Source organism: Giraffa tippelskirchi, chromosome 14 (assembly GCF_054371585.1).
Source record: "Giraffa tippelskirchi isolate mGirTip1 chromosome 14, T2T-mGirTip1v1.2.pri, whole genome shotgun sequence".
Lineage (NCBI taxonomy): Eukaryota > Metazoa > Chordata > Mammalia > Artiodactyla > Giraffidae > Giraffa > Giraffa tippelskirchi.
Window position 1 is genome coordinate 66,070,552 of NC_137288.1, and position 26,272 is coordinate 66,096,823.

Here is a 26,272-nt window from a genome sequence, read left to right on the forward strand (position 1 = left end):
AGCAATGTGAAATCAATGATCTTTCTTTACCTTTCCAATAGGAGTGAGACTACAGTGACTTCAAAGACCCTAAGGGCATGTCTGTCTTTTTCAGTACCGTGTTCCAGGATCTAACACACTGCCTGGCACTAAGGAATATCCAATAAACACTGGCCCAATCAATGGCTCAGAGAATTCTCTAGAAACAATAATAAGGTTCAATAAACACTTATCAAACACTTAAATATTAAAAACTGGGCAAAGCAGGGTAACTAAAAAAGAAAACTGAGGACTTAAGGGACAAAAAAGATGTGTTGGTTATTCCAAGATAACTTACGATAAATTTTGTGTAGCCAACTAGCTTATTTCCTTGAAGGGTAAATTTCAAAGGGGCTAGTCTAATGGATTAACTGGATAATACAAACATTCAAAATTACCTCCAACCATTCTAAGAAACACAGTTAATCAGCTTCGTCTCCATTCTATAACTTTTTCTAGACTTTGAGGTGACTGCTGCTAAGCTTTAGGGGTTTTATTAGTTTTCCTTCTCAACCCTTGATCACCAGTTTTGGCAGGATCCAGCTTTTTTTTGTATTTCTTCATTCTCCCCTGGGAAATTTATGTCTGTTTCTGGCATCTGTCCCCCATCCTCCTTTGTGAACAGCGAGGTGAAAAATTCATTTATTTTTTAGCAGTGTCTCCACTGCCTGTCAATAAATTACCCTTTCTATTTCTTCGAGGCTTGACAAACCACTTTCCAGACCTCCTGTTCTGTAGGTGCTCTCAGAAATAACTCATTATTATTTATCATCATCTCATAGGTAATCTCTCTTCCTTTTTTCCACTCTTAATTTGGGAATATTTTTTGATATTCTTAACATCTTCCTGTAACCATGGCCGTCTCCTCCTCTATAACACTCAATGTCATCTCGGCCTCTTTCTTAATTAATAATTGCTTTGTGCTCTTTAGTTTCTAATCCTGTTAGCCTGAGAGTAGGAATATTATTACAGTGTCTTTATTTTTACGTAGTATTAACTTTGGAGCATCTACTTATTGAATCGTATCTCGGAATATGCATGCCTTTTCCCACTCTTTCTTTCACTACTTACCCCCTTCTTTTTCTCATTCTGCTTTTATAGCATCTAAAGTTCAAGGCTGACTGTTAAATTTTGTTTCAAGGGACAGAAAGGCTACAGTTCTGCCTATATATATCTCCTGCGTTTTTCAGTCTTTAAGTCAATGGTTCAGATAATATTTGCTATGATAAACATCGTCTGATGACCAAATCTAGTGCAACAATCCATTAAGAACAAACTACTACTTGTGACACAAATTTGCATCACACCAAATGAGGCTTCCTCACTTTTTCTTTCTCTTTTCTAGTTTGACCACAGACTTGCTGAAGCCTCGGCTGGATTATCATCATGCGCTGAAAATACTCTTTAATTCTACGCTTCCAATCACACCCTTTGTTTCACATAAAACTTAATCAAGAGGAGTTTCATGTAAGTTTCCACTTGTACATAATGATAAACAGCTTAAGCTACATCCAGTACATATCCCACCAAAATTTTTCTTTCTATACCATATCAAGATCAATTGCGTTTTATCCACCTTGTTATTTTCCATCACGTCCATATTCTAGTGGTCCTTGCCACCTGATAGGCACAATTTAACTCCTTTTCCACTGCAATTTTTGTAACCTTTAATTATCAGCCAGTATTAGCTTATACCTGTAATTTCAAGTGATGTCTAGTTCTTCTAAACTAAAAAATTACTGAAAGAATACCAGGAAATCCCTTGATTTGCTTAGCATATCCATCTAAATGGCATAAACTGCATGCAATATGTGTATTAAAAATCATTTCTCAAATATCAACTATGCAAAATAAGATAGTCTGAGCTACCTGGGAGATACCAGCTGACAAATATAGTAAAACTGCAAAACAGAAGGATTTTTGCCCCTCAAACATGGAACAGATTGAAGGAGCCAAAGAAAAATACTGAGTAATATAGCCACCAAACAGTAGAAACTCTTCAGCAAGTTACAACATAGTTACATAGTTTGAACTTAAATGCTGTCCTTTAATTTAAAATGTGTGTGTGTGTGTGTGTGTGTGTGTGTGTAGTCATACCCATTTTAAATAAGTAGAAATCTGCACGAATATAAAGTGACTTTCCTAGGATCACTAAGAAAGCACGCTGAACCAGTCTAATTGGTAACGCTTTTAAGCACCACATTTAACTGGATTTTCTTGTAGCACTAATGTTCCTGCACTGACACAACTTAGCAGGCAATGTATTTACAAACTATAACAGCCTGAAAAGAATTAACAATGAACAATGTGCAAAATAGTCAATTACAGGCTTAAACTTTAAACAAGCACTTACAATGAAAATTAAAAAAAAAAAAAAAATACTATCTTGGCTATGGGGTCATTTTCCAGGCTACTAACTGCTAAACCATGTGCAGAACGTGCTTCCAATTTAACCATCCAGATTTTCGAAAAAGGCAGATAGCTCTGCTCTGCAGGCAGAATCAAGTTGGTCTTCAATTTGATTTTTAAAACAAGGCAGTTGTACAGAAAACCAATAAGCTTTTTGCTCCGGATTATCTGAAGAAGAAAGGAAAGGGGAAGTAGGTTTTATTTTAAAGACCTTAATTTGTCTGTCTATGAAAGCGAAAAATATAACCTTGCTTTGGTTTAGAAAAGGGTAGTAGTTGAATAAATTCTACAGCCCCATCAGTTTCTGAGAAGCAATAGCTCCAAGTCTTGCCTCTTCTGAAACACAGCATTGGCAATGGTTGCCAAAGCATAAATACTAAGCAGAAGGTCATGATGGCTTTTAAAAGTGACAGAAAATTAGAGTGTTTCCTAGCTAATAGAAGAACCTCTCAGGTTGTACAAGTAATCAGACACAATGAAAGCTCAAAGTTCCACTCTCAAGATGGCCAGACTTCCAATGGCGTGCATGCGTGCTAAGTCACTTCAGTCGTGTCCAACTCTTGGCAACCCTATGGACTGTAGCAGCTAGGTTCCTCTGTCTATGGGATTCTCCAGGCAAGAATACTGGAGTTAGTTGCCCTGCCCTCCTGCAGGGGAACTTCCCGGCCCAGGGATCGAACCTGTGTCTCTTACATCCCCTGCACTGGCAGCTGGGTTCTTTACCACTAACGCCACCAGGGAAGCCCCCTCCAATGGCACTAAATCAAAATCCACACACAAGGAAGTGAACAAAACAGAAGCCAGGTACAAAGAAGGACTTTGAGGGCTTTAAGCTAAAGAAGTCCTACACACTGGTGTGATGAACCAAGACGGGCTGACTTTTGGTGGTGAAACATTTGTACTTCTCATAGACATGACCAGACACAGGAAGCCAAAGAATGGTTCATCCACAATTGCAAACAGTGTACTAATGTCCCCAAGACTTGTCACCATTATGACATTATTATGAAATCAAGTCAGGTTGACATAACTTTGGTTCAGGTCAACCTAAACCTTGTATATGGTTCCACTGCTCATTTATAAAACAAACTGCTGGATGCTAATCCATCCCCTCTCTCTGAGTATATCCGGCTATCAGATTATTATCCTGCAGCAGGATTCTGTTCTTCAGCACCCTGGGAGTGCACACAGGGATCTCCAGGGATCTTGTTTGTCACAAGAACTCTGTTCCTGAAAAGTTGTCATGAGTCTACTTTTCATAGTTTCAATTTAAAGGCATCCTCTGGAAAACTCCCTGCAAAGGAAATAATACCTCTCAATCTATCTTCATTGTTAACCCAAATATTCATTTAACCTTCTGCATCTCTCATCAACATTTAGCTCATTTTGTAATTTTCTGTCTTAATACCAGATGTAGGTGATGGACGCTTAGGACTTTTGTTCAGGGAATCTTAAGATTTTTGTCATTTGTTAGCTTTGAGTTCTCTTCTCATCAGGCCCAATAAGGTAGCCAGTTAATAATGATCAGCCAACTGCAACTTTATATCTTATTTATCGCCTGGTAAATTTGGTAGATCCCACAACTGAAGAACTGCATTTGCTTCTTCCAGCAGTCACAGAAGAACTACTTGTCTTAAGCCTTCTCTCCAGAGGGCAGAATGTTGACAGTAAAGACGAGGATCCACAATTACAGAAATGGCTCTCATTAATTATCCTCAACACATAAGTGAGGGAACTCTGTGGAAGATTAGGTAGAGTCAGGATTAAGCCCAAGAGTGGACGCTGCTTCACATCACACAATACAGGCTCTTGGCTGGAGACAGTGAAAACATGGGCAGAGGGCACAGTGGCAGACCAAAACCAACAAGAAGAATCTAATGAATGAGGAATAATACAAAGTCCTATTCTACACAAGGAAGTAGAAAACCTGATTGTAAAGTAATTGATGTTAAAAATATTTCATAATTTGAGTGGACCGGGAGCTCAATTTTCAATCAATGCCAAAACGTGAGTGTGTAAGTGAAACCTCAGTCTGCAATAACACGAAAAATGAAAGCAGACTCACTGCTGATGAACCCAGACTGGGAGTGCTGAGTGAAGTGCTGGATTCACTGCGTGGAGAGGGAAAGAGACCAACTGAAACACACACAGAGGACACTGACCAAGAATAAAAGGCGTGGTTAAACCAGGCTCGGTGACAATGCCACCTGCTTCCCAGTGACACTTTGGAAGGAAGCAAGAATTATCATCGTGGGAAACGTGGGGGAAAGAGAGGAAAGACACAATCCCAGGTAGCTTCAGAAGAGAAAAACTAGTATTCCAAGCTGACAGCTACAAAATTGAGAACTTTCTGAAAGTCACAGCTGTCACAGTGCAATGAACTGCCGTGTCAGGAGTGGCTTCCCCAATGCAGGGAGTGCCGAGGCAGCGGAAGGAATGTCTGCTGGGGTCCATCCATTTATGCATTGCTCAGACTGTCATTGTGCCACAACTTTCCTAGGACTGCATCTAGAAATATTCCTATATTGGGAAGGAAGCTGATGTAAATCGGAAAGCACACAAAGAGAGCCCTAAGTTCCACACCACTTCTAAGAATCTATGATGTCTTCCCAAATGGTGGATAAATGAATGTTCTGAAACAAGTTTCAATCCAAACTATTTCTGTGGAAGAAAGGAAGAGGAAAGGGAGGGAGGGAAGAAGGAACAAAGAATTTATGAACACCGTGTTAGAGATGAGTGATTAAATATAACACTGAAATGACTGTGTCGTCAAATCAATGACCCAGTTTTCTTAAAGATATCAAGTTTTTACGGGAGATAAAGATGAGATGGATGCATTGCCCCCCTTTAACTTAAGATCTTTAGAAAGCCAAATGATAAATCAGAAAACAGGTTCCCTTTTCCCTCTCTCTGGTGATGGATCCCTTCCCATGACTTCAACTACCACATATGGAATACTGTAGGGCAAATCCACAATTTCCACCCAGAACCACAAGTCAACTCACCCACAGACAACCCAAAAATTCATTACCTCCCAAACTGAACTTACCATCTTAATCCCCAATAATCTGCTTCTCCTCTCATAATCCACATCTCAGTGAACGATACCACCATCCCCCAGCTGACCCAAGCCAGACATCCAGCCAAGGATGACGCCTCCCTTATCCATCAGTTACCAAGTCCAGCCATTTCCTTCCATTTAATATTGCTCAAATTCATATCCTCCTCTTCATCCCCATTGTTCCTGATTCAGTCCATTTTCTCATCATTTCCTCCTGGAATTGCTTTAATCACCTCCTGAGTAATCTCCCTGTCTGTCGTGTTGCTTCCTATTCACACTGTTGCTAGAGTGATTATCCAAAACCATAAATCAATCAGTTATTCCACTATTTAAAAGCAACCTTTGAATAGTTCACTATGTGCTTCAATGATAATCCAGGTTGCTTCCCCTACCATTCAAAAAAGACTCTTCATTTTTTTTGGAGTGAGGATTCTAACCCAGTTTTCCTATCATTCCTTCCTCTGTGGACCTTATGGAATTACGTCTCAGTCTTCAGAAGCCTCTTCATTCCAGGTTTCCCATAATATCCTCTAGCTCCCACATGTCTGCCTTTCTCTCACCTGATAATTTACTTTATACATGGACGCGGTTGGTTCCAACTCATCCATCAAGATGGCACTATCAGCTCAGGCATTATTACTTATAATACAATAAAGTTCATATTGATTCATCCAATGAGCATTCCCAATGCCATTCTCTCTTGCCTGCCTGAATCCCAGTGCCAACTAACACTGTAAAAGTTCACTTTCACAGCTTCCCTTGCAGCTATGAGTAAATGTCTATTAGAGATTTGAACAATAAGTTGTTAGCAAAATCTTGCTAAAGACCACGTTTTTCTGGGGACGCTTTCCCCCTTCTCCTGAAGGAATGAGATACAATTAGGTATGAACGTTACTCTAATCTCTGCTTCTCCAACTTCCTATTGTGAACTCTGACATGGTGTCTGGGGCTTAGCAGACATTATGCGAGAAATGCAAGATGAGAGAAACAGATGAAGGATTAAAATGAGCATGTTGAGGAGGGCAGAAAGGAGAGATGGCAACACTGATGTTGCTGAATCCACACAGGCAACTTCTACCTCCAGACATCCCCTTAAGTGATGGAAAAAGTCATCTTTGTTTGACTAACCTACTATTATCAGGTATCCCATTAGTTGCAGCTGAACACACGCTTAACTGCTATTGCACCTCAGGGAATTCTTCCCATGTTCTCTACAAGGGAGGCACTGCAGGATGGTTCAGAACAAGGGCTTTAGAACTCAGCAGATAAAGTTTTGAATCTGGGCTCTGCCACTTACTGCACAACCCAGGGCAGGCACTTCCATCTCCCTGATTCTCAAGTGCACCTCCCCCCCCAAAAAGGCAATGACAGTGCCTAAGAAAGAAACAAGATTCTCAGTGTAAAGTATTAGTGGATGCCTGGTGTACGATGAGCACCAAAACATCTCAGCCATTATTATGAGGCAGTTGACGGCTGGTATCCCAGATATATAATCCAACAGCACCCTGTGCACACACTGAATAGCCCCCTAATTCTCTGACTTGTAACTACCTGACACCCATCTGAATCCTTACTTAGACTGTGGACCACACTGAAAGCAAGAAAAGTAGCATGTCACTCTCAGGTACCTAACAGGAGCCTGCACGACATCGATTTTCCACAAGTAATGAATGAAAGAAAGACTAATTTGAGTGCTGCAGTTTATCATTTGGTTGGCTCTTAGTAAAAATAAAATCTATATGGATGGTTAAAAAAATACATACACTGAGGACCATATGATTGCAGACATACTGATAACACATGAATTTTATTTATCAAGAAGATGATCAAATTTTAAAGCAGTAAGATATTCTGCTTAGCTTTCACAAATATGTGACTTGCCCTTTCTCTCCCTGCCGTAAGGGAGAACTTCTTCTCCATCTAAAAACCCAGAGAGCTAAGATATGAGGTGTCAAAACCACTTGCGACACAACCAAGCCAAAAACAGAACGTGGGATCGAAGTTTTATCTTCTCTACTCCATCCAACTTAGCCTCCAGAAAAAGCTCCCCCTCTGAATATTCACTTGTCAGGAAATTATAAAATGAACAGCCCTCATTGTTTTGCAGAGGGGATGATGTCAGGGTGAGAGTGGGTAGCTTCACTGCCAAATCAACAGTCTCCAAATATAGGGCTTTCCTGATGGCTCATTGGGTAAAGAATCCTCTGCAATGCAGGAGACACAGGAGGCGCGGGTTTGATGCCTGGGTCGGGAAGATCCCCTGGCAAAGGGAATGGCAACCCACTCCAGTATTCTTGCCTGGAGAATCTCATAGACGGAGGAGCCTGGCAGGCTGCTGTCCAAAGAGTCGCAAAGGGTCGGACACATAGCTTCTGTGGCAAATCAACAGTCCCCAAATATTATAATGCGCCCAAACATGTTTTCTAAACCGTGTTTTGTCATCTATAGTCAAACACATATAAAACTGTACAGGAATGCTATTTAAATGTGACCACTAAACTAGGTTGCCTAATCACAAGGACCTTGGACAATTGCCCTTGATGTGAAAACCAGCCCTCCCTTAGTTATTAAGATCTTTGCGTGCACTGGGGGCACTTTTTTTTTCCCTAGGGAGGAATACTCCCTCTTAGTAAGGAAAGGTGATCTGCTCTGATAAAACTTTAACAGGTGCTGAAATTTATATATTATATTACAGCCTTACAAGCCTACACTAATTATTAATTATCCACTTAAGTGTACACTGCTTTACACATCCTGCCCCTTAACTAGAGCACTCAGAAAAGCCATTGTACTTTGCCTGACTAACCGACCATATCTTGAACAGCTAAATGGCCTAGCAAATGCAAAGATTTTCCCATATGTACACTTTACAGTGTTAATGTGGATCCACTGCCTATGCAAACCAACTGTGTTTCCACGGCCACATCCTATCTTGAGGAACGTGGGTAACTGAGGGAGGGCTAGAAATGGACAATCTCAGCAAATTAGAGCCAATTGATGAAGCAGCTTCCTTAGTGTTTGCAAAAAGCATCAGTCTGCGGTTAGAATTGTAGGGGTACTGGGTTCTCTCACTCTGCTCTGTGAACATTTTTGAGCAGTCACATCGAGGCTGCTTTTTATGCTAGAGCAGGTGTGAACTCAATTCCACCCTTAAACTAGTATCAGCTCAGCTGAGAGAACAGCCGTAAATTTTTATTTCAGAACTAAATGAAACTCATGAGGGTATGGGGCAAAATCTCATTAACTATTAAAATGCCTTTAAAAGACTCTGAGCAAGGCTGCTTTCTTTTGTTTTATTTTCAATTTGGTGTTCAAGTGCTATCAGTTCAGTTCAGCTGCTCAGTCATGTCCAACTCTGCGACCCCACGGACTGCAGCACACCAGGCTTCCCTGTCCATCACCAACTCCCGGAGCTATACAGAACTTTAAAAGTAGACATATTTAGAACCACCTTCTCTTTGAGGTAACAAAAAAAATTCAGAGAGTTCTTCCCCCCAAACACATCTCCACGAGTTAGTTCAGGGATAGAAGTAAGGAAAAGGAGGTTAAAGCAAAGTGCGGCGCTCAGTCGCTTCAGTCTGATTTGACTCTGAGACCCCATGGACTGCAGCCAGTGAGGCTCCTCTGTCCATGGGATTCTCCAAGCAAGAACACTGAAGGGGGTTGCCATGCCCCCCTCCAGGGGATCTTCTTGACCCAGGGATCACACCTGGGTCTCCTGGGTCTCCTGCAGCGCAGGCAGCTTCTTCACCGCTGAGCCATCTGGGAAGCCCAAAAAGGAAAAGTGGACGATCACCAAAAGATGATCCAGCAAACTCGCATTCCGTAAGTCAGCTTTCCCCTAACTAGTAAGTAGGATGGGCTTCCCAGGTGGCTCAGCAGTAAAACCTCCACCTGCCATATGCAGGAGACACACAATCAGTCCCGCGGTTGGGAAGATCCCCTGGAAAAGGGCATGGCAACCCGCTCCAGTATCCTTGGCTGGAGAATCCCATGGACAGAGGAGCCTGGTGGGCTACAGTCCCTGGGGTCGCAAAGAGTCGGACATGACTGAACGACTAAAACAACAAGGATGCCTAACAGAGGTTGCCCACGGCTACTTAAGCAGTCCACCAAGATATTTAAAATATTTATGCTCACTGCATTTCAATTTCCAAATAACATTTTCAAGACCTTCAATAAATAAGAAAAAGGGAAACTATGCAATGAAAGAAAATAAAAACATACACAATATAAAGTATGAATCTTATCCTGTCAATCCAAGGTTTCAGGATTCCCCAAACCTGAATATCAGGTTCATTTCCAAACACTCTGAAAGTTTTGAAGCAGACAAGGTCACCAACAAATTTTCCTCCATGATTTGGTACTGTCCAATTAAGTACCATCAGTTACACATAAAGAGTTTATGTTTACATCCCAAGCAATCAGATTTGGCTACTGAACTTTTTAAGAGTATGGCTTGGTCTGAATAGCCAAAGTGAGGAAGAGGCAGGAGCAATTAGTAACCCAATAATTTCAGAGACTCAGGCAGCCATGCCAGTGCTGATACTTCAAGGCTAGAAAATCATACTTTGCGATCAGAATGCTCTAAAATTAGCTTTTTATGTGTCCCTTTCTCTCTAATCCTTCTTTCCTTTTGTCTCCCCCTTCTCCACCAAATGTTATCAGATATTACACAGTTTCTATTTTCATTCAGCTTTTAATATGGCCCATGAGGGGGTGGCATTTAATTAATCACTTCCACATTCTGCCAAAACCCACTATGTGAATCTCAAATCTGCGTATAACTTTTGCCAAGCTGGTCAGACCCAATGAACAGAAAAAGAGCCTAGAGAAAATAAAAGGAGGTGTCATGATCACTCAGCCACTGAATTTAAGGGCCAGGTATTTTTCCTATTTCTTCATTTAAAGCCAGAGCAATGACTCAGATGAGAACTTCCATCAGAGCACTACAGATTATGCAACATCACACAATGGAGAGTGGCAAGTTGGGAGTCAAACCAGTGCCCGGCTAAACACAAGCCTTGGTCGGCCCATCATCCTCCACTGTCCCCATATTCAGGCTGCAGTGAGATTTCAAAGCTGTAAGAAAGCTTTCCATGTTTTATTTTCAACATCAACAATGTAACCTGCTATATTTTTACACCAATTTAAAGCAAAACTCCCTTACAGTTTTTCCTATTAATAAACATGTGCAAGGAACTGGGGAGTGATTAATACACAATCGTCAAGAAGATGAGAAATGTTTGGGTTGTATCTATTAGGTGCCTGGGGATACATTTAATTCAGTCCCATCTATGCTTCATACCTTTTGCCATTGTTGGTCCCTGGGCTTGATATTCTGCAAGAAGAAATAAAATAAGATCCCCTGAGTATCTCTTTCTACTCAAAATTCATACACACTTCCTTAGGAAGGTTCAGAATGCCTTGGGAGTGAAGGGAATGAGAGAATGAAGGCATACACACAGGCAACATTCTCTGCCGAGCTTCTCGGAGAAGAATGAACTGAATTGGAAGACTATCTCCAACATATTCCCCAGAACCTAGAAGGTGCATGTAATAGCAGTCCCTTGATGAAAAGTGTCACCCTGCTTATTTAACTTATATGCAGAGTACATCATGAGAAACGCTGGGCTGGAAGAAACACAAGCTGGAATCAAGAGTGCCGGGAGAAATATCAATAACCTCAGATATGCAGATGACACCACCCTTATGGCAGAAAGTGAAGAAGAACTAAAGAGCCTCTTGATGAAGGTGAAGGAGGAGAGTGAAAAAGTTGGCTTAAAGCTCAACGTTCATAAAACTAAGATCATGGCATCTGGTCCCATCACTCCATGGGAAATAGATGGGGAAACAGTGGAAACGGAGTCAGACTTTATTTTTCTGGGCTCCAGAATCACTGCTGATGGTGACTGCAGCCATAAAATTAAAAGACGCTTACTCCTTGGAAGGAAGGTTATGGCCAACCTAGATAGCATATTTAAAAGCAGAGACATTACTTTGCCAACAAAAGTCCGTCTAGTCAAGGCTATGGTTTTTCCAGTGGTCATGTATGGATGTGAGAGTTGGACGGTGAAGAAAGCTGAGCGCCGCAGAATTGATGCTTTTGAACTGTGGTGTTGGAGAAGACTCTTGAGAGTCCCTTGGACTGCAAGGAGATCCAATCAATCCATCCTAAAAGAGATCAATCCTGGGTGTTCATTGGAAGGTCTGATGTTGAAGCTGAAACTCCAATACTTTGGCCACCTCATGCGAAGGGTTGACTCATTGGAAAAGACCCTAATGCTGGGTAGGATTGGGGGCGGGAGGAGAAGGGGATGACAGAGGATGAGATGGTTGGATGGCATCACCGACTCGGTGGACATGGGTTTGGGTAAACTCCGGGAGTTGGTGATGGACAGAGAGGCCTGGCGTGCTGCAATTCACGGGGTCGCAGAGAGTCGGACACGACTGAGCGACTGAACTGAACTGAACTGAACTGATGAAAAGTGTCCTACCCAGTGGTTACTCCAAATGCAGATGACCTACAATGCAGGTGAAGAAATCTCACCTTGTCAGCACTTTTACCCAAAATCCACACGAAGGTGCTTTCCACCTTATGCAACAATGCAACTTGAGAACATTTAAGTTGGAGAGAAAAATGGCTGGAGGCAGATATTTCCTAAAAGGGCATATCTGAATTCAACGAAGTTGTCCCCAAAGAGGTACATGTTTTATAGGATTACTGGTTTTTGTGGAATGGCTGGAAAAAAAAATTTTTATTTTGGTCTTGCTGTCTTCAGAACTGAACATGCAATACTATCTCTACCCGTTCGTGTCCTCGGTTCCAATCTCATTAGAAAGTAAAGGTGTTTTCAAACTGCCATCACCCAAGACCCAAGATCTGTAGAATTTTCAATTAATTAAGGACATTAAGGGACCATACCTGGTGGCTCAAAGGGTAAAGAGTCTGCCTGCAGTGTGGAAAACCCAGGTTCGATCCCTGGAGAAGGAAATGGCAACCCACTCCAATATCCTTGCTTGGAAAATCCCATGGACGGAGGAGCCTGGCAGGCTGCAGTCCGTGGGGTCGCTGAGAGTCGGACACGACTGAGCAAGTTCACTTGATCCTTGACCCTTGCAGGACATTAAGTGACCGAGCACCAGTATGCAGCTGAGCAGTGGTCTAAGGTAACAGCAGAGCGGTTGCTGCAAAGCATATCGCATCACTGTGTGGCTCGCAGCGATGCTGGGCTAAGGGTGACAATCCTGGCCTTAGAAACGTGAAAGTTGGGGATCGTAAGAAATTCAGGCGAAGTCCTATCACCGGGAAGTGGAACAGCCAGGATGAAGACCGCAATGCCCCCGAGCCCAGCCCACTATTCCACGAGGCCTCTAAAGATGGCAGTGCTTCCAACTGAGCTCCTCTGCAGCTTTGGTCCTAATGAAGGTTATCATGTGGACAAAGAAAATAGGCTACGGTAATTTTTTAACATAAACCTTTTTCTTTTTTAGGCTGGGCTGGGTCTTTGTTGTTGTGCGGGCTTTTCTCTAGTTGCAGCGAGCGGGGCCTACTCTCTAGTTGAGGTGTACGGGCTTCTAATTGCAGCAGCTTCTTTTGTTGCTCGGCTCAGGATCTAGGGCGTGAGGGTTTCAGTAGCTGTGGCACGTGGGCTCTAGGGCACAGGCTCAGTAGCTGTGGTGCACAGGCTTTGTGGCTTCCCAGCATGTGGGATCTTCCCGGATCAGGGACTGAACCCATGTCTCCTGCATTGGCAGGTGGATTCTTTACCACTGAGGCAACAGGGAAGCCCTAGGCTTATAGTATTTTTTAAAAATGAAGGTCAATATCGCACTTAAGGTAGGCACACAACTTTCAAGGACACGAGGTTAAAAGACTGAAATTACTGCTGTTTCTCCTGGAGCTGAGGGGCAATGAGAGGTTTGCCAGGTGTTTGATCTTCCCAAGGAACCAGTCAAGGTGTCCATTATTGGCTACTGCTGTCCCAGGCCTATTTTCAGTGGCAAGCTTAGGCAAAACTCAAAATAATGCTTTTCGAGTGAAACACTTGAGAGAAAAACTTTGTACTAAAGGAAAACAGCCTTGTTTATTCCACATCCTGCTTTCCTTTCATGATGGCCAGTCCTTCCCCTGCCCGTGTTCTCTTTAGCCTGATTCCCACCATGACTGTGATCAGCAGAGGTGGGAAACTTTTGGTCAAAAGTTGGATCCAGCTCTCACCACAATTTCACGCAGTCTTGGCACGTTGGCCAAGATTAAATGTCTTTTGGCTGCTCCTAATCCTCCACATTAAAGATCAACAAATACAACTGTGTACATATTGAAAAAAAGAAGAAAAGGGTTCTTTGCCCTTGGCAGCAGGCATCCTATGTGAGAGCTTCGTGGCGACACGGCAGGTGGCTGGAGGGAAGTTCCCGGGAGCCTATCTGGCAGTGGCCCAAGAGAACGATCTGTCTGTCACTTATAGTGACATGTCCCGGGAACTTGATGCTCCAGGATGCCAAGCCCACTTGGACTGGCTACCACAGGGGACTGTGGGAATGGGCACTGCCCTTAGGCTCTGCCAGAGACCACGAAGGGGACTGGAGGAAAGACTGGATGGTGAAGCCATAGGTGGCTGGCTGCATGACCAGGCAGCTCTGGACAGCCTGGCAGGAATTCAAGCCAGAGACCTAATAGAGAAGGCTCTGGATGATGATGCTATAAAGCCCTTTACTCTGGCTAGTTGCTGCCTTGATCAAGAGATGAGGACAAGGAAAGCAGAAGCCTTGGTGATGAAACGACCTCAACTCCTCCTTCCCATGTGCGACTCTCCTGCCGCCATTTCCCCACCATCTTCCTTTCAGAACTCTTTTTCCATCCCACATCTCTTTGTCATCCTCTCTAATCTGCTGACCAGAATTCAGAGTCGAGACCCATTTTCATATTTTGCTTCTCACAAGGAAGCTGGAGCCTTGGTTCTTTATTTTCAAAGCTGCTAAGTTGAAAATTACAGATTCTTCTCTTAAAAGAAACTAAATAAACCCTATAAATTGGCTAAGCATCCTCAGCCCCCTTCCCTGTTGTCTTGTCCCACTGAACAGGCTGGAGAAGCAACTGTACAACTTCCTGCCCCTCCAAACTCTGCAGCTGGAGATGGCCGTGGGTGGATGAGAGGCAGGGAGGTCACATGGGCGGACTTTCCCTTCCTCTTGCTGCATCTAGCCCAAACCTGACTTCTGAGACTGTGACGGTCATCTTGAGACAATGAGGGAAAAAGGACAAAGAAATCACAGAGACACAAGCCTAGACTTCAATGGACCGTAAACCAAATCTAGTCATGTCCACTACCAGACTTCTAATATGAGAAAAATTATCCATAAGTCACCATTAGTCACATTTTTCTTTCCTTTCAAGAAAAGCAAGCCTACGGACACAAATCGCTTTTTCCCTGAACTTGACTCTAAAATGATTTCTCTTAGGGTCAATTACTTTTTATGTGAGAAATCTTTCTCTGATATGTAGAAGACCTACACTTTTCTGTGAACTACAGTTTTCAATTAACGTTTTTTCTGGTATCAGTTCTTCTAAAGTTTAAAAAAGCCTGGTTTGGTCCACCTAGTTTGACTATAAAAGTGTTTGATTAGCACAGCATTACTATGTTATACCACAAAGCAGGCAGTCTAATGGAAAGAAAACAAGACTAATGAAAGAGGAACAGAAATGTTTACTGACTGGACAAGAGGAAACAAGTCACCTTATCTGAATGCTGGAGACACACAACTTCTTTCAGTGGCCTTTCAAAAAAATATCGATTTTACTTATTTCCTTTTATAAATAATCTGTGGTGTGTTTATTGAAAACTGAAATCTATGATACTGTAATATGGTCTCTTTCCTGATATTCTGTACAGTCAAGGACACAGAACTACAGAATGAGTTTCTAGATGACTGCCTCTGGTTTAGGGTTTTCTTCCTGACATAGTAACATGTGGGCTTGACTTTAATTGATACGCTTTTCAATTAGCGGTTAGACCCAAATATCTGATTTACCTGATTGATTCGTAAATGAACCCCTTCAAGAGCCATTTATTGAGATCCTACAACTCTGTGCCAAGCATTGGCCCATGCATAATACTTTTCTCCTGGTGATGTAACTTAATGAGTTATTATTTTATCCCTATTCGATCCAATCCCTTACCTATAGTTTGGAATGAGCTGAGGTAGAAAAGAAATATCCATCTGAATCAGGCTCTAAAGAATTACATTTAGAAAACACATCACTAGTAAAGTTACTTGAAGGTATCACAAAATAGAGATGAATGATTAGACAGGACGATAAAACATCTCTAAACATAAAATATAGTGTAAGCAGAAAATGGCATACCTAAAAGATCAATGGACCATCAGATGAGAAAATTACCTCAGAGATCATCTACAGGCTTGTTCCCCCTCCTCAGTTTAAAGGTATAAAAAAGATCTGACCTGACAACCCACAGACAGTTGCAGCAAAAGAGAGCAGAAAAGTCAGTTCTCTAGCTCCTAGCCTCTATCAAAATCAGAATTAACTATATCATTGGAGATGACACTAAAAGATTCTTATTTGTTAACACTTCATGAAGACATTTTAAATTAACATCAAAAAAAGAAAACTCCCAAACAATGCTGACAAGAAATAAGACCATTATTAAACATTCCTTCTCTCAGAAATTGCTTGCTACCACATTATGGGTCCAACAGCTAACAGACGATATCAAGATAACCTCGAGCTAAAAAGTGTCGTTTAAAAAAAAGAAATCGAAAATGCACAGACACCCCTAACTAAAGAACCTGTAGCCAACCCGCTATTACTATTAAACTTCAGAACAATTTAAAAGTGAACTAAAATGTCCAGAGCTGACATGTACATTCACAATTTCATTTTCACGAAATTACGAAGTATTATTTGACCTCTGGCACTTAAACATCAAATAATAGCCATTTTTGTCCAGGTTTTGTTATTTTCAAATATTTACATTCCAGCATGGGAAGGAAAAAACACACTGAACCAAGAGGTCAAGTAAAATCTTACCCATGCTTTTAAAAAACTATGTTTCTTTGTGGTCATTCTTTTCTTTCGTACTTTAAAGTTTTCAAAACCGTTTTCCTCGTAAGAGCCTCTTCATTGGGTAGTTCCAGTTTTACAATGAAAAGAAAAACTCCCTCTATTAACATGTACTCACATTCTCCGTTTTACAAGAAGACTGTGCCACTGGCCTCTGCCACTGGGATTTGAAAGCGCTCACAACACTTCACCTTTATGCTGGGCTAAACTCAGGGTAGCCATAAACACTTTGAAGTAATACTAACCTAAATATTCCTGCTCAGCAAATGGAGCGGTGGAAGTGAATTCTAATGAGCCGGCAGCTGTCACAATATGACCACAGTAACCAAATCAAAATATCAACCGCTAACCCAGATGAGACTCAAAGGTCATCCTGTAAGCCAGCAGCTCTCTGCAGTTCTGCCTGAACCACGATCTAATCCTGCAGTAAAATGTTGCACTGAGCTAGTTCAGAAACCAGTTACTCTACAGCAGGAAATTATTCCGTGCACTGGTGGAATACCATGAGTGGGACAAGAACCAAATACCGCAATAAGGAAACCGAACCATTCACAAGGGGACATGTAAAAACACAGCCGCTGATGTTGAACTAAGCTGCACCCAACCATACCCAAGTATCACTTTTCACATCCTTCAGTTACCAGTGCATGTCTATAACCTTACTGGCATCTTGCTTACTCAAACAATCTGGTTTTCAATTAAAGCTCTGGAAGAAAAGAAGGAAAATGCATGCTTAGGTCCTTCCTCAGATCAAAAAGTTGTGGCTAGAAAATATATTGTCTCCCATTGTAAAAAAAAAAAAAAAAAAAAATTGGACAATTACCTGCAAAAGTTTTAATGTTTGGCAAACACAAGAAAAAAACAGGAATGATTTTTAAAATCCACAGCCTTTGCATATAGCTCTTGCCAGGATTTTCCAACTATTCCTTAACATATAATCCTCTTAAAAACACAAGGCTCAGCGCCATGGTCCCTTTGACCCATTAGCGTATTCTGAAAGCTACCCACTGATCACCTGTAAAGATTTCATCAAACCATTTAATAACTGTAGTGAACAAGTTTCCAACAGATCAAGTGTACATTATTATCATTAATGATCATACATGGTCACAAAGAAGTGATTAGTTCTCTCCAGATACAAAACAGGGCAGGGAATTTCAAGCAAGTAAAAATGCAAACTGGCTTGCTTGTCTCTACCCAAGGGAAAACAGTGAGTGAGGACTCAGGAAGTGTCAAGTAAAACAGTCTACTCTACAAATATTGAACCATGATGTTGTACACCTAAAACTAATATATGTCAATTATACCTCAATAATTTTTTTTTTTAATTTGAAAAGAGAACTGTATGAATTGGTCAAGGCAGGCAGGCAGCTAGATGACTCACTGCTGAAATCTCTCAATTCCTCCAGACTCCCCCACACTAAAAGAAAAACAAAAGGCCATGCACACTTATTTTTTAAAACAACAAAGTTGGGGCCTGTCTGCTTTTTTTGTTTCTTTTAGTTATGTTTTTCTTTAAAGGATTTACACAATATCAACTTTCAAAACTCTGTGTGGCAACTTTAAATACAGACAGCAATGGAGGGAAGAGTGCACCCTGACAAACCAAGTGTCATTATTAATTCTTCTAGCACAATAGCTGCATGTGTGTGCGCGTGTGCATGTGAACATGTGCTTGCATGCAAAGTGCACTTGTGTCCATTTGTTTTAGTTTAGGCGTTCAAACAATCAAGTAAGGCATTGTATTCAGATATGCAAGCTTATTTCTAAAGGAGGTAAATTAACAGAGACACTACTCCTCTTATAAGTTATATACCATTTTGCATAAATTTGAGATACACAAATAAATTAAGTTTTTGTATTTTGGTGCCAGAGGTAATATTAGATTACAAAAACTAACATTTATGCAAAATCATTCATGTGAAGTCAAAGAGTTCAGACTTTTAATAAAGCATTTTGTTACCTTAAAAGAGTTTATAAGCAAATGTTAGCAATGCCTGCATCATTTCTTCAAAATACTGTACTGCCATAAAGAACAAAATGTAGAATTAATAAGTCACTACCCAAAGAAAAGAGTGCTTCAGTATTTTTTCCTTTCTCTGCAATAAAATAAAACCTCACTAAGTGAACAGTTTACCAAAAAGAAATAGGTCATCTGCAGTTAATAACTCTTTCCCGTAAAATTAGTGTCACTTATTTCTGTAGTAGACGCCTAATTCAGTCACAGACTTGATTGATTTGACAATAGAGAATCTGGTCCAATAAAGTGGCTGATTTATTTCCGATGCTATAGCTTTCACCCTAATGTGACATCAGAGCCGAATGAAATCTTTGACATGTAAAGAAATCCTTTACAGTTTTTCAGGAAAACCAAAGCTTCTGAAAGTGGATATTGGATTGTTGTCCAAAACTTAGTCTAATATCTTCTTTCAGTAGAACGAAAACTTCCACCAACACCGTGACACAGAATATGGATTTGGACACAAAGAGTGGTTTAGAATATACCATATATTCTGTAAATTCAAACTGCTGGCTATACTAATAGGTCTCATTTCATCTTTGTCTTCGTTTGTAAATTGGTTGTCTTTAATTTTTTGAAAACAATCTAGCTTCTCTTTGTATAGGTACAGCAAAGCACTAAGCATGGCTCATTTCAAAAGTGGTTTCATTTTAAATCAACAGCAGCTTGGGCAAAATCAATGAGCATCTTTGTTCCCTGAGTCTAGCCCTGAGATACTCAAGCCAATCAAGAAGGCATTTGGGATGTGAGAAATTATGGGGGGGGGGGGCGGTTATGCAGCATCCTAGCGAGTTCTCTAAAAATATTTTTAATTCCTTTCCAAAGTAAAAATGCGAGGTATTTCATAATAGTTTAAATGCCTTTTTCTCTCTTCTTTTATTTTTTTGCACACTGCGCCATGCCCTCTCACTCTGAGGGCAACTTCCCTGACCCTAGTCTGACACGGCACCGTTAATGTCAGATAAACCATTTAGCCCAAGCACAATTCTTTTCTGTGCAAAAATCTGCTTGAGGTGGAAAATGTAGCAGTTTGTAAACAATAAAGAGCCATGTTTCAGACCAGACAGCTTATCTAACAGAGAAGTCCTTTCATGGGGAACAGTGGGTGGGAGCCTCCGGACATAGTAGCATTTCCTACCACAATGCAGGAGACTGTCTTGGCCTCCATATTTAAGGATTTAATGGGAAGGAGGGCAGACGGAGTAAAAGAACACAGCTGACATGGACTTTCAGCTTAAACAACAACTAAGTGAAAAGAGTCAGCTCTCTGAGCTCTGGCTGTAGACGCTCAGCCCACTTATATTTTAAATACTATTTGAAATGAGAAAAAAAAACGAATTTGGTTTGTAAAACAGCTGCCCAGGAGGACACACAAACAAGAATGATTCTTTGCTATCTTTGTATTACTTGGTGTCTTCTGTAATATTAATTTATCAACTTGTTCTTTAGGAAAACATTTTTTCATGGACATAATATAAACTTCTAAATATGAGTAGTAATTTATTTATCCCATTTTATCCTCATCGGAGGATAGTTTTAGAATTCTTCAGGACAATTCTCTCATATACTCTTTAGGTGTTCCTTTTCAAGATGATTATTTTCAAGTTAATCTTTTACTTTATGAAGTTGGATAAGATAAATAGAGAAGGGATGGTGTTAGAATTTAAAATTACTGCTATTGTCATTGAAGAATGTAAAGTTGTTCTTTCAAGTCTAAGGTGACAAAGGTATCTAGTCACCTACATCTGCCTATCCTGGAAACAGGAAACACTGTATCTCATCATGACTCATTTTAAAAAGCTAGGATTCTTGCTTTAGCTACAGAGTTAAAACATAAAAGTTACTATTTTAAATTTAAAAAAATAAGAAAATATAAGAGCCACCCATGGTCAAATACAGCTTTGAGATCCTGATTCTCAAAGTTGGGATGACAATCACCGATTAAAAATAAATTCCTAGTATTTCTCTGCTTTGACTACTGTGCATTTAATACCTGAAGTCCCTGTAGATGGATTTGACAGTGATTTCTGAAAAGATGACTCATATTCAAGAATGATCTACACCTTAAATAACAAGTATAGGGATGAATTGAGAGAGGAGCATTGAAACATACACTCTATCACATGTACAATTAAAAAGCCAGTGGAAATTTGCTGTATGACGCAGGGAGCTCAAACCCAGCGCTCTGTGACCACCTAGAGGGGTACAATGGGGTGGGAGGTTGAAGGATGGTTAAAAGAGGAAGGGGACGTATGTATACCTATGGCTGGTTCATGTTGATATGTGGCAGAAACAAACACAATATTGTAAAGCAATTATCCTCCAATTAAAAATAAATTTAAATTTAAAAAATTATAAATAATAAAGTAAACATTAATTTACAAAAACAAGTATAGTGACCAAGGCTTAAAAATCAGGACATTCCTCAGAAGCATCTGCAATTATGGTTTCAGAATGATATATGTATGGCTAAATGTCTTCCTTGGAGTATAGTCCAACAGCTTCTGCCAAGAAATTTAACCTCATTTATTGATGGATTCGCAACAGGATTTGGCCAAGTTGAGAGATTTACTAATACTGTTAAGGCTCACATTTATTAGAAAAAAGATCTTTTTTTCCCAATCAAAACTAAAGTAACCAGCTATTGGGACCTTTTAAGTCATTATAAATTGTTTTTTCATTGCTCAAGATACTGCTGTTTAAAAAAAAAAAATCCCTACAGGGTAGTCAAAGCAGAAAAAATATGCTAAGAATTCCAATAGAGAAGACATGCTGGAAACACAAAGACTGTCTCAAAGTACACGTAGGTCATTTCATGAAGCGGGATGGGGACCTCCTAGATCATTAGCACTAAAGTTCACACCTTGATAAATACACAACCAGACTTTACAATTCAACTTGAACATGCTACTTTGATTTAACCACACTAAACCTATTATTACAGGAATTTCCATGACCCCTTTCATAAAAGTTCAAGCTAACAACACAGACTTTATCTCATGCCAAATGATAGACTCAATGATATTTCTTACTTTAAATATTAACCACTTTCACTTCATCAGCCTTAACCTTGGAAAACTACTGCTGCAACAATGAAATTGGGAGAAGTGCTTTACATCTAAGGAACACAAATTTTCCATGTAGATTCAATATCACTGAAATTAGGTAGTTACACACCATTGTAAAACTTAGTCCTGTATGCACTATTACCAAGCAAAGACAGTCAATATTTTTCTGCAATTTACTATAGTGGAACTAGCTAAATATCTCAGTTCTTAAAAACAGAATCTCTGTCTGGGCTTGTATTCTACCTTTGATGGTAAAACATAAGCATTCCACAAACTCATGTTAATTTAACATTAGTCTTACTTTGTATTCTGGAATTGACAAAAGGTGGAGAGAGATTGTCATGTGACCCAAGGTCCCTGCTGGTCATGTGGTCATAGGGAGTCCCATCTCCATAGTTCTGTAAATAAAATAACAGCGTAAGTTTAAATTTGCCATGAATCAATCAGCACATAAGTCTGACTACTGACACCTGTCTGACACAAAGAAACTGGAGCCCACCATTCTCACCCTGGCACCTTATTATAAGAAAGCTGCATCTTCGCAGGTACAATGCATAAGAAGGGCTCTAAAGTTTGCAGAGTTCACATTTTCCCCAAAATCACAGTGAAACTGGGGGAATAAGGATAATGGAGCCAACTGCATCAAGTTATTATGATCAAATGAAATAATGCAAGTAAAACACCTAATACCTATAAAATATATTGTAAATAGCAATTATCATTTTGATAAGCCCACATTATTTTTTAAAAAAGAGAGGAGAATGTGCTATGGGAACGCTACTCATAACCCACAATGAACTGCCTTTGGAAGGCAAAGGTAGGACCTTGTAAACAGCAGCATTTGGTTTTATGATATTGAAATTTCAATGTTTTGTTATAGATGTTATTGTGGTTGTAAAAGAATTGGATTATTCCATAAGTAACTAGCTACACAAGAATGTTAAAATTATTACAACAGGACTATAAATGAATATCAGAATTTAAGCATAAATTCTAGATTTGGACAAAGTATGCCAGAAAAAAACAGTTTTAAAGCAGACGCTAATCTTTGGTAATTTGTAAGTACTATGATCATCTCATGGCTTAAAGGGGAATTTTAAATTAACATAAGGTTTTTAAACTGCCCAGTCACTTGCTTTTAATGGAGGAGTTAGATAACATACAGGAAGAGTTAAAATCATCTAAATCATAGGGCTCAAATTTTAGGATACTAAGGTACATAAAGTGACCAGAAAGGAAAAAAAAAGTCATGCTGCTCAGCTGGTTGCACTGTCCATAAAGACGAAGTCAAATTTACTCAGAGGTATCAGTTGGAATGTTATCCAAAGGGCAGAATCTGCTCACATGAAAAGGACGGATACTGTATGAAAAATGAAAACGCACATCCCTTCACAAAAGAAGTGACAGAAACCTTAAGGTTCCAAACTACCCCGTTTTCAACCACCTTTCCTCAGCTATAAAAACATTAACTTGAACGATACTGTGATGGGATACTGCCAGTACATCAGGGTATAAAAAGATGTCACATTTTAAATATCTATCGTTGCTCTTACACTCACTCATTCTATATCAGACATTGCATAATACTAATTATCATTTATTAAGTGTCCTCACCCTACAGAGTAATTAAGAGCTTAATATACATTATCTAATTTAAACCCCAGCACAGTGTTTCAAGATGCCTGGGAATATCACCACTTGAAGATGAGAAAAAAGAGACACCTGCCCCTGACTGTCCAATACCAGCCAGCCACAATCAGCTTTCTCATGCCAGCTTGCTGCATTTAGAAAAGATAAATTACAAAATATTGAGTCAAAGTTATCCACCAATGAATTCCCTGGAAAAAAAAAAAAAGGCCAGACAATTCATGAAAACCAAATAAAAGTCAGGATGATCCTAAATGAACCTCCCTCTCAGAAGACAGATTAAAAGAACTACGTGTTGTATTAAAATGAGAAAGTAGAAGACATTAAGTTCATGCGAATGAACTCCACACCAGAGCGACGTTCTGTCGTCTCCTACACTTGTTGTCAAAGGGAATGGATTGATTTCTGCAAGTGAGGACTGTAATGTGAGGAGGAGGAAAGATTTCCTCAACCCATCCATATAATGCAGGAGAATCTGAAACTCAACAGCTGGTGCAAAGTCTCAGCAAAGTTACTGGTAAGCCTAGAGCTCTGGCTGTGTCCTGAAGACTAGAGCATGAGCTCCAAGGCCAAAGAACAGGTGGAAATGGCGAACATGGCTTGCTGAGATGGGCTCCTTCTGACAGCTTGATTACCTTCCTTACCTCTTATGCCAAAATACAGACCACCCTCCACCCAAATGTATGTGAACACTTACAGTAAAATGTCCCCCCGCTCCCCGGCCCTGCAGAACATTTCATTTATCTATACAGCTGGTTGGGGGACGGGCAGCTGTTTTATGTAGTCTATGTCTACTTTCAATCTGGAGTTATATGTATTATTATAAAAACTGATAGGGGTTTTAGAAGGCCTAGCAATGACTCCATTGAAGACAGATTATATATACAAAATCATTCACATTTGAGTTAGAAGGAACAGGAAAGATCCTCTGGTTCAACTTCTTCATTTTAGAAAGTAGCAGTATGAGGCCCAAGGAAGTGAAATGACACACCCAAGATCATACACATACAAAGACATGCATGGCCTAGCCACCCCACTCACACCCCATGCTACGGTCTTCCCATGACACCCGAACAACCAACATCCTTGGAAAGGAGTAGCAAAACTCTGCGCGCGAATAAGACATGTGCGGTTAAGTACAAGCAACTTCTTTTCCAAATGACTCTGCGCCATGGTCTGTAAAATACAAGACTGACTTAAGGAACACTGATAAATGAGCAAGTCTGAAGAATAAGGCTTAGTCTAAATCAGATCATATCCATTTACTTTGAAGTTTAAGGATTTTTGGTTGAGTGTGTTTTAAAAATAAAAGCTACTTTCAATTAAAAAAAAAATTAAATGAACAAACCCATTGGTGACGAAAAGCACTACTGGTGGTGGGACAATCACATGTTTACAAAGTGAAACTAACATAGATTTATTATGCAAATGATACTGGAAGCTACAGCTTCACAGTTTGTCTTCAGAGAATTATTCAGTGGCCTATTTACACCAATATATTACAGGGATACTCGAATTTTTTTTTTTCAAAGTGGCACCACCTACAAAAAACAACTTCCTGTTAACACTGGACCAGTAACTGGCAAAGCAAGGCCCAATATTTAATGAAGGGGTTGTCTTCTGGTTAGCCGAAGTAGAAGGGGTGTCAAAATCAATAACAACATCCACTGAGAGCATGAAAAAAATGCCAAACAGAAGCTGATCCTCATTAAACTCAGTCCACATATATGGCCATGCAGATGCGTGTCGGGGAGAAAAATCTCACCTTCAGTTTGTCAATTTACATATGAGGATGTCTGCTTGTGGGGAAAAGATTAGATATACTTACCCTGGATGGGCTTGGATGTCCTCCACTCCCCCAGGACCCTGAGCTACTTCTGTCTTCTACATCTAGGGACAAGAGAAAAATTCTTTAGGCTTTCTTGTAAAAATTCTTTCTTTTTGTATATGCACTTTTAATTTAATGTTTCAAATTAATCTCCTGTTGCCTTTAATTAAGAATCAGGCACGAGGCTACCACGATGATAGTAGCTTCTGACCCAACTACTTAAATTACTCATTTAAATTCACAGCAGAAATGAACTGGACCCTCAGGAACCAGAGGTATGAACATAAAAATTACTTCCATCCTTCACAATGTTTCATAGCCTCAACTTTTATCAACCTGAAATTGCACTTAAAATCTTACTAAAATCTTTTGGACAGGTTAAGTTAAAACTACATTAACACAACCTTAATATACACACACACACAAAAGTTAAATCAGGTAAATATCCATACTATTAATAGTATTAATATTAGTGGCATGCATGCCATAATGCTCCTAGATACTTTCTGTCCTCTTTCCTGCTCAGACAAGCCACTCAAGGCCTACCCACCCGACAACAGACACGCAACAAAACATGTGAGATGAAAAAGGACATTAATAGCGTATTTACATCAAGATATTACAAGAATATTAGAAGATTTTTTAAGTTTCTTAAGACCACACCGTCTCAGTCTTTTATTTATTTTTTTTAAATAGGCACGATACTTGACCTACAATCCTTAATCTGGACAGTGAGATGTAGACCCGAAAGTTGTTAAAGCAGTGTTTTATTTTGATCAATTATGGCAAAATGACCTATACGAACTCGCAGAAGGCTGGAATTCTGTAGGCCCTGTGCCAGCGAAGGTCAAATGCTGACCAAATTCAAGATGCTTCTTCAGTGCTTCAAGTGGCAAATATGCAGGATGGGGTGTCTGACAGCTAAGTCTCCACGTTCCCTGCTCAAAACATAAAAGTGCTCCAAAGATCAGTCACTCTCAATTTAGAAATGGCTTTGAGATTTTTGATGAAAGGCCCTTTCTGAGTATAAAAAGTTTCACTGTTCTATTATCTTGATCACGGTGGGTAACAGACGGCCATCACAAGCTTCCTCTGACAGAACTGGAGGAGGAGGTGTGAAACTTCGGCTCAGGAGACG

At 40.2% G+C, this 26,272-nt stretch overlaps 1 protein-coding gene across 45 annotated transcripts in view; it reads right to left on the minus strand.

The window, feature by feature from the left end:
* TCF4 (transcription factor 4) overlaps positions 1-26,272 on the minus strand; it is a 380,629-nt gene that overhangs the window by 224,871 nt on the left and 129,486 nt on the right. For all 45 annotated transcript variants that reach the window (XM_081562905.1, XM_081562908.1, XM_081562885.1 and 42 more), the window contains 2 exons: positions 25,135-25,196; positions 21,961-22,057 (listed from right to left, as the gene is read on the minus strand). In XM_081562905.1, coding sequence (XP_081419031.1) covers positions 21,961-22,057; positions 25,135-25,196 — 159 coding nt within the window. The remainder of the gene's footprint in view (positions 1-21,960; positions 22,058-25,134; positions 25,197-26,272) is intronic.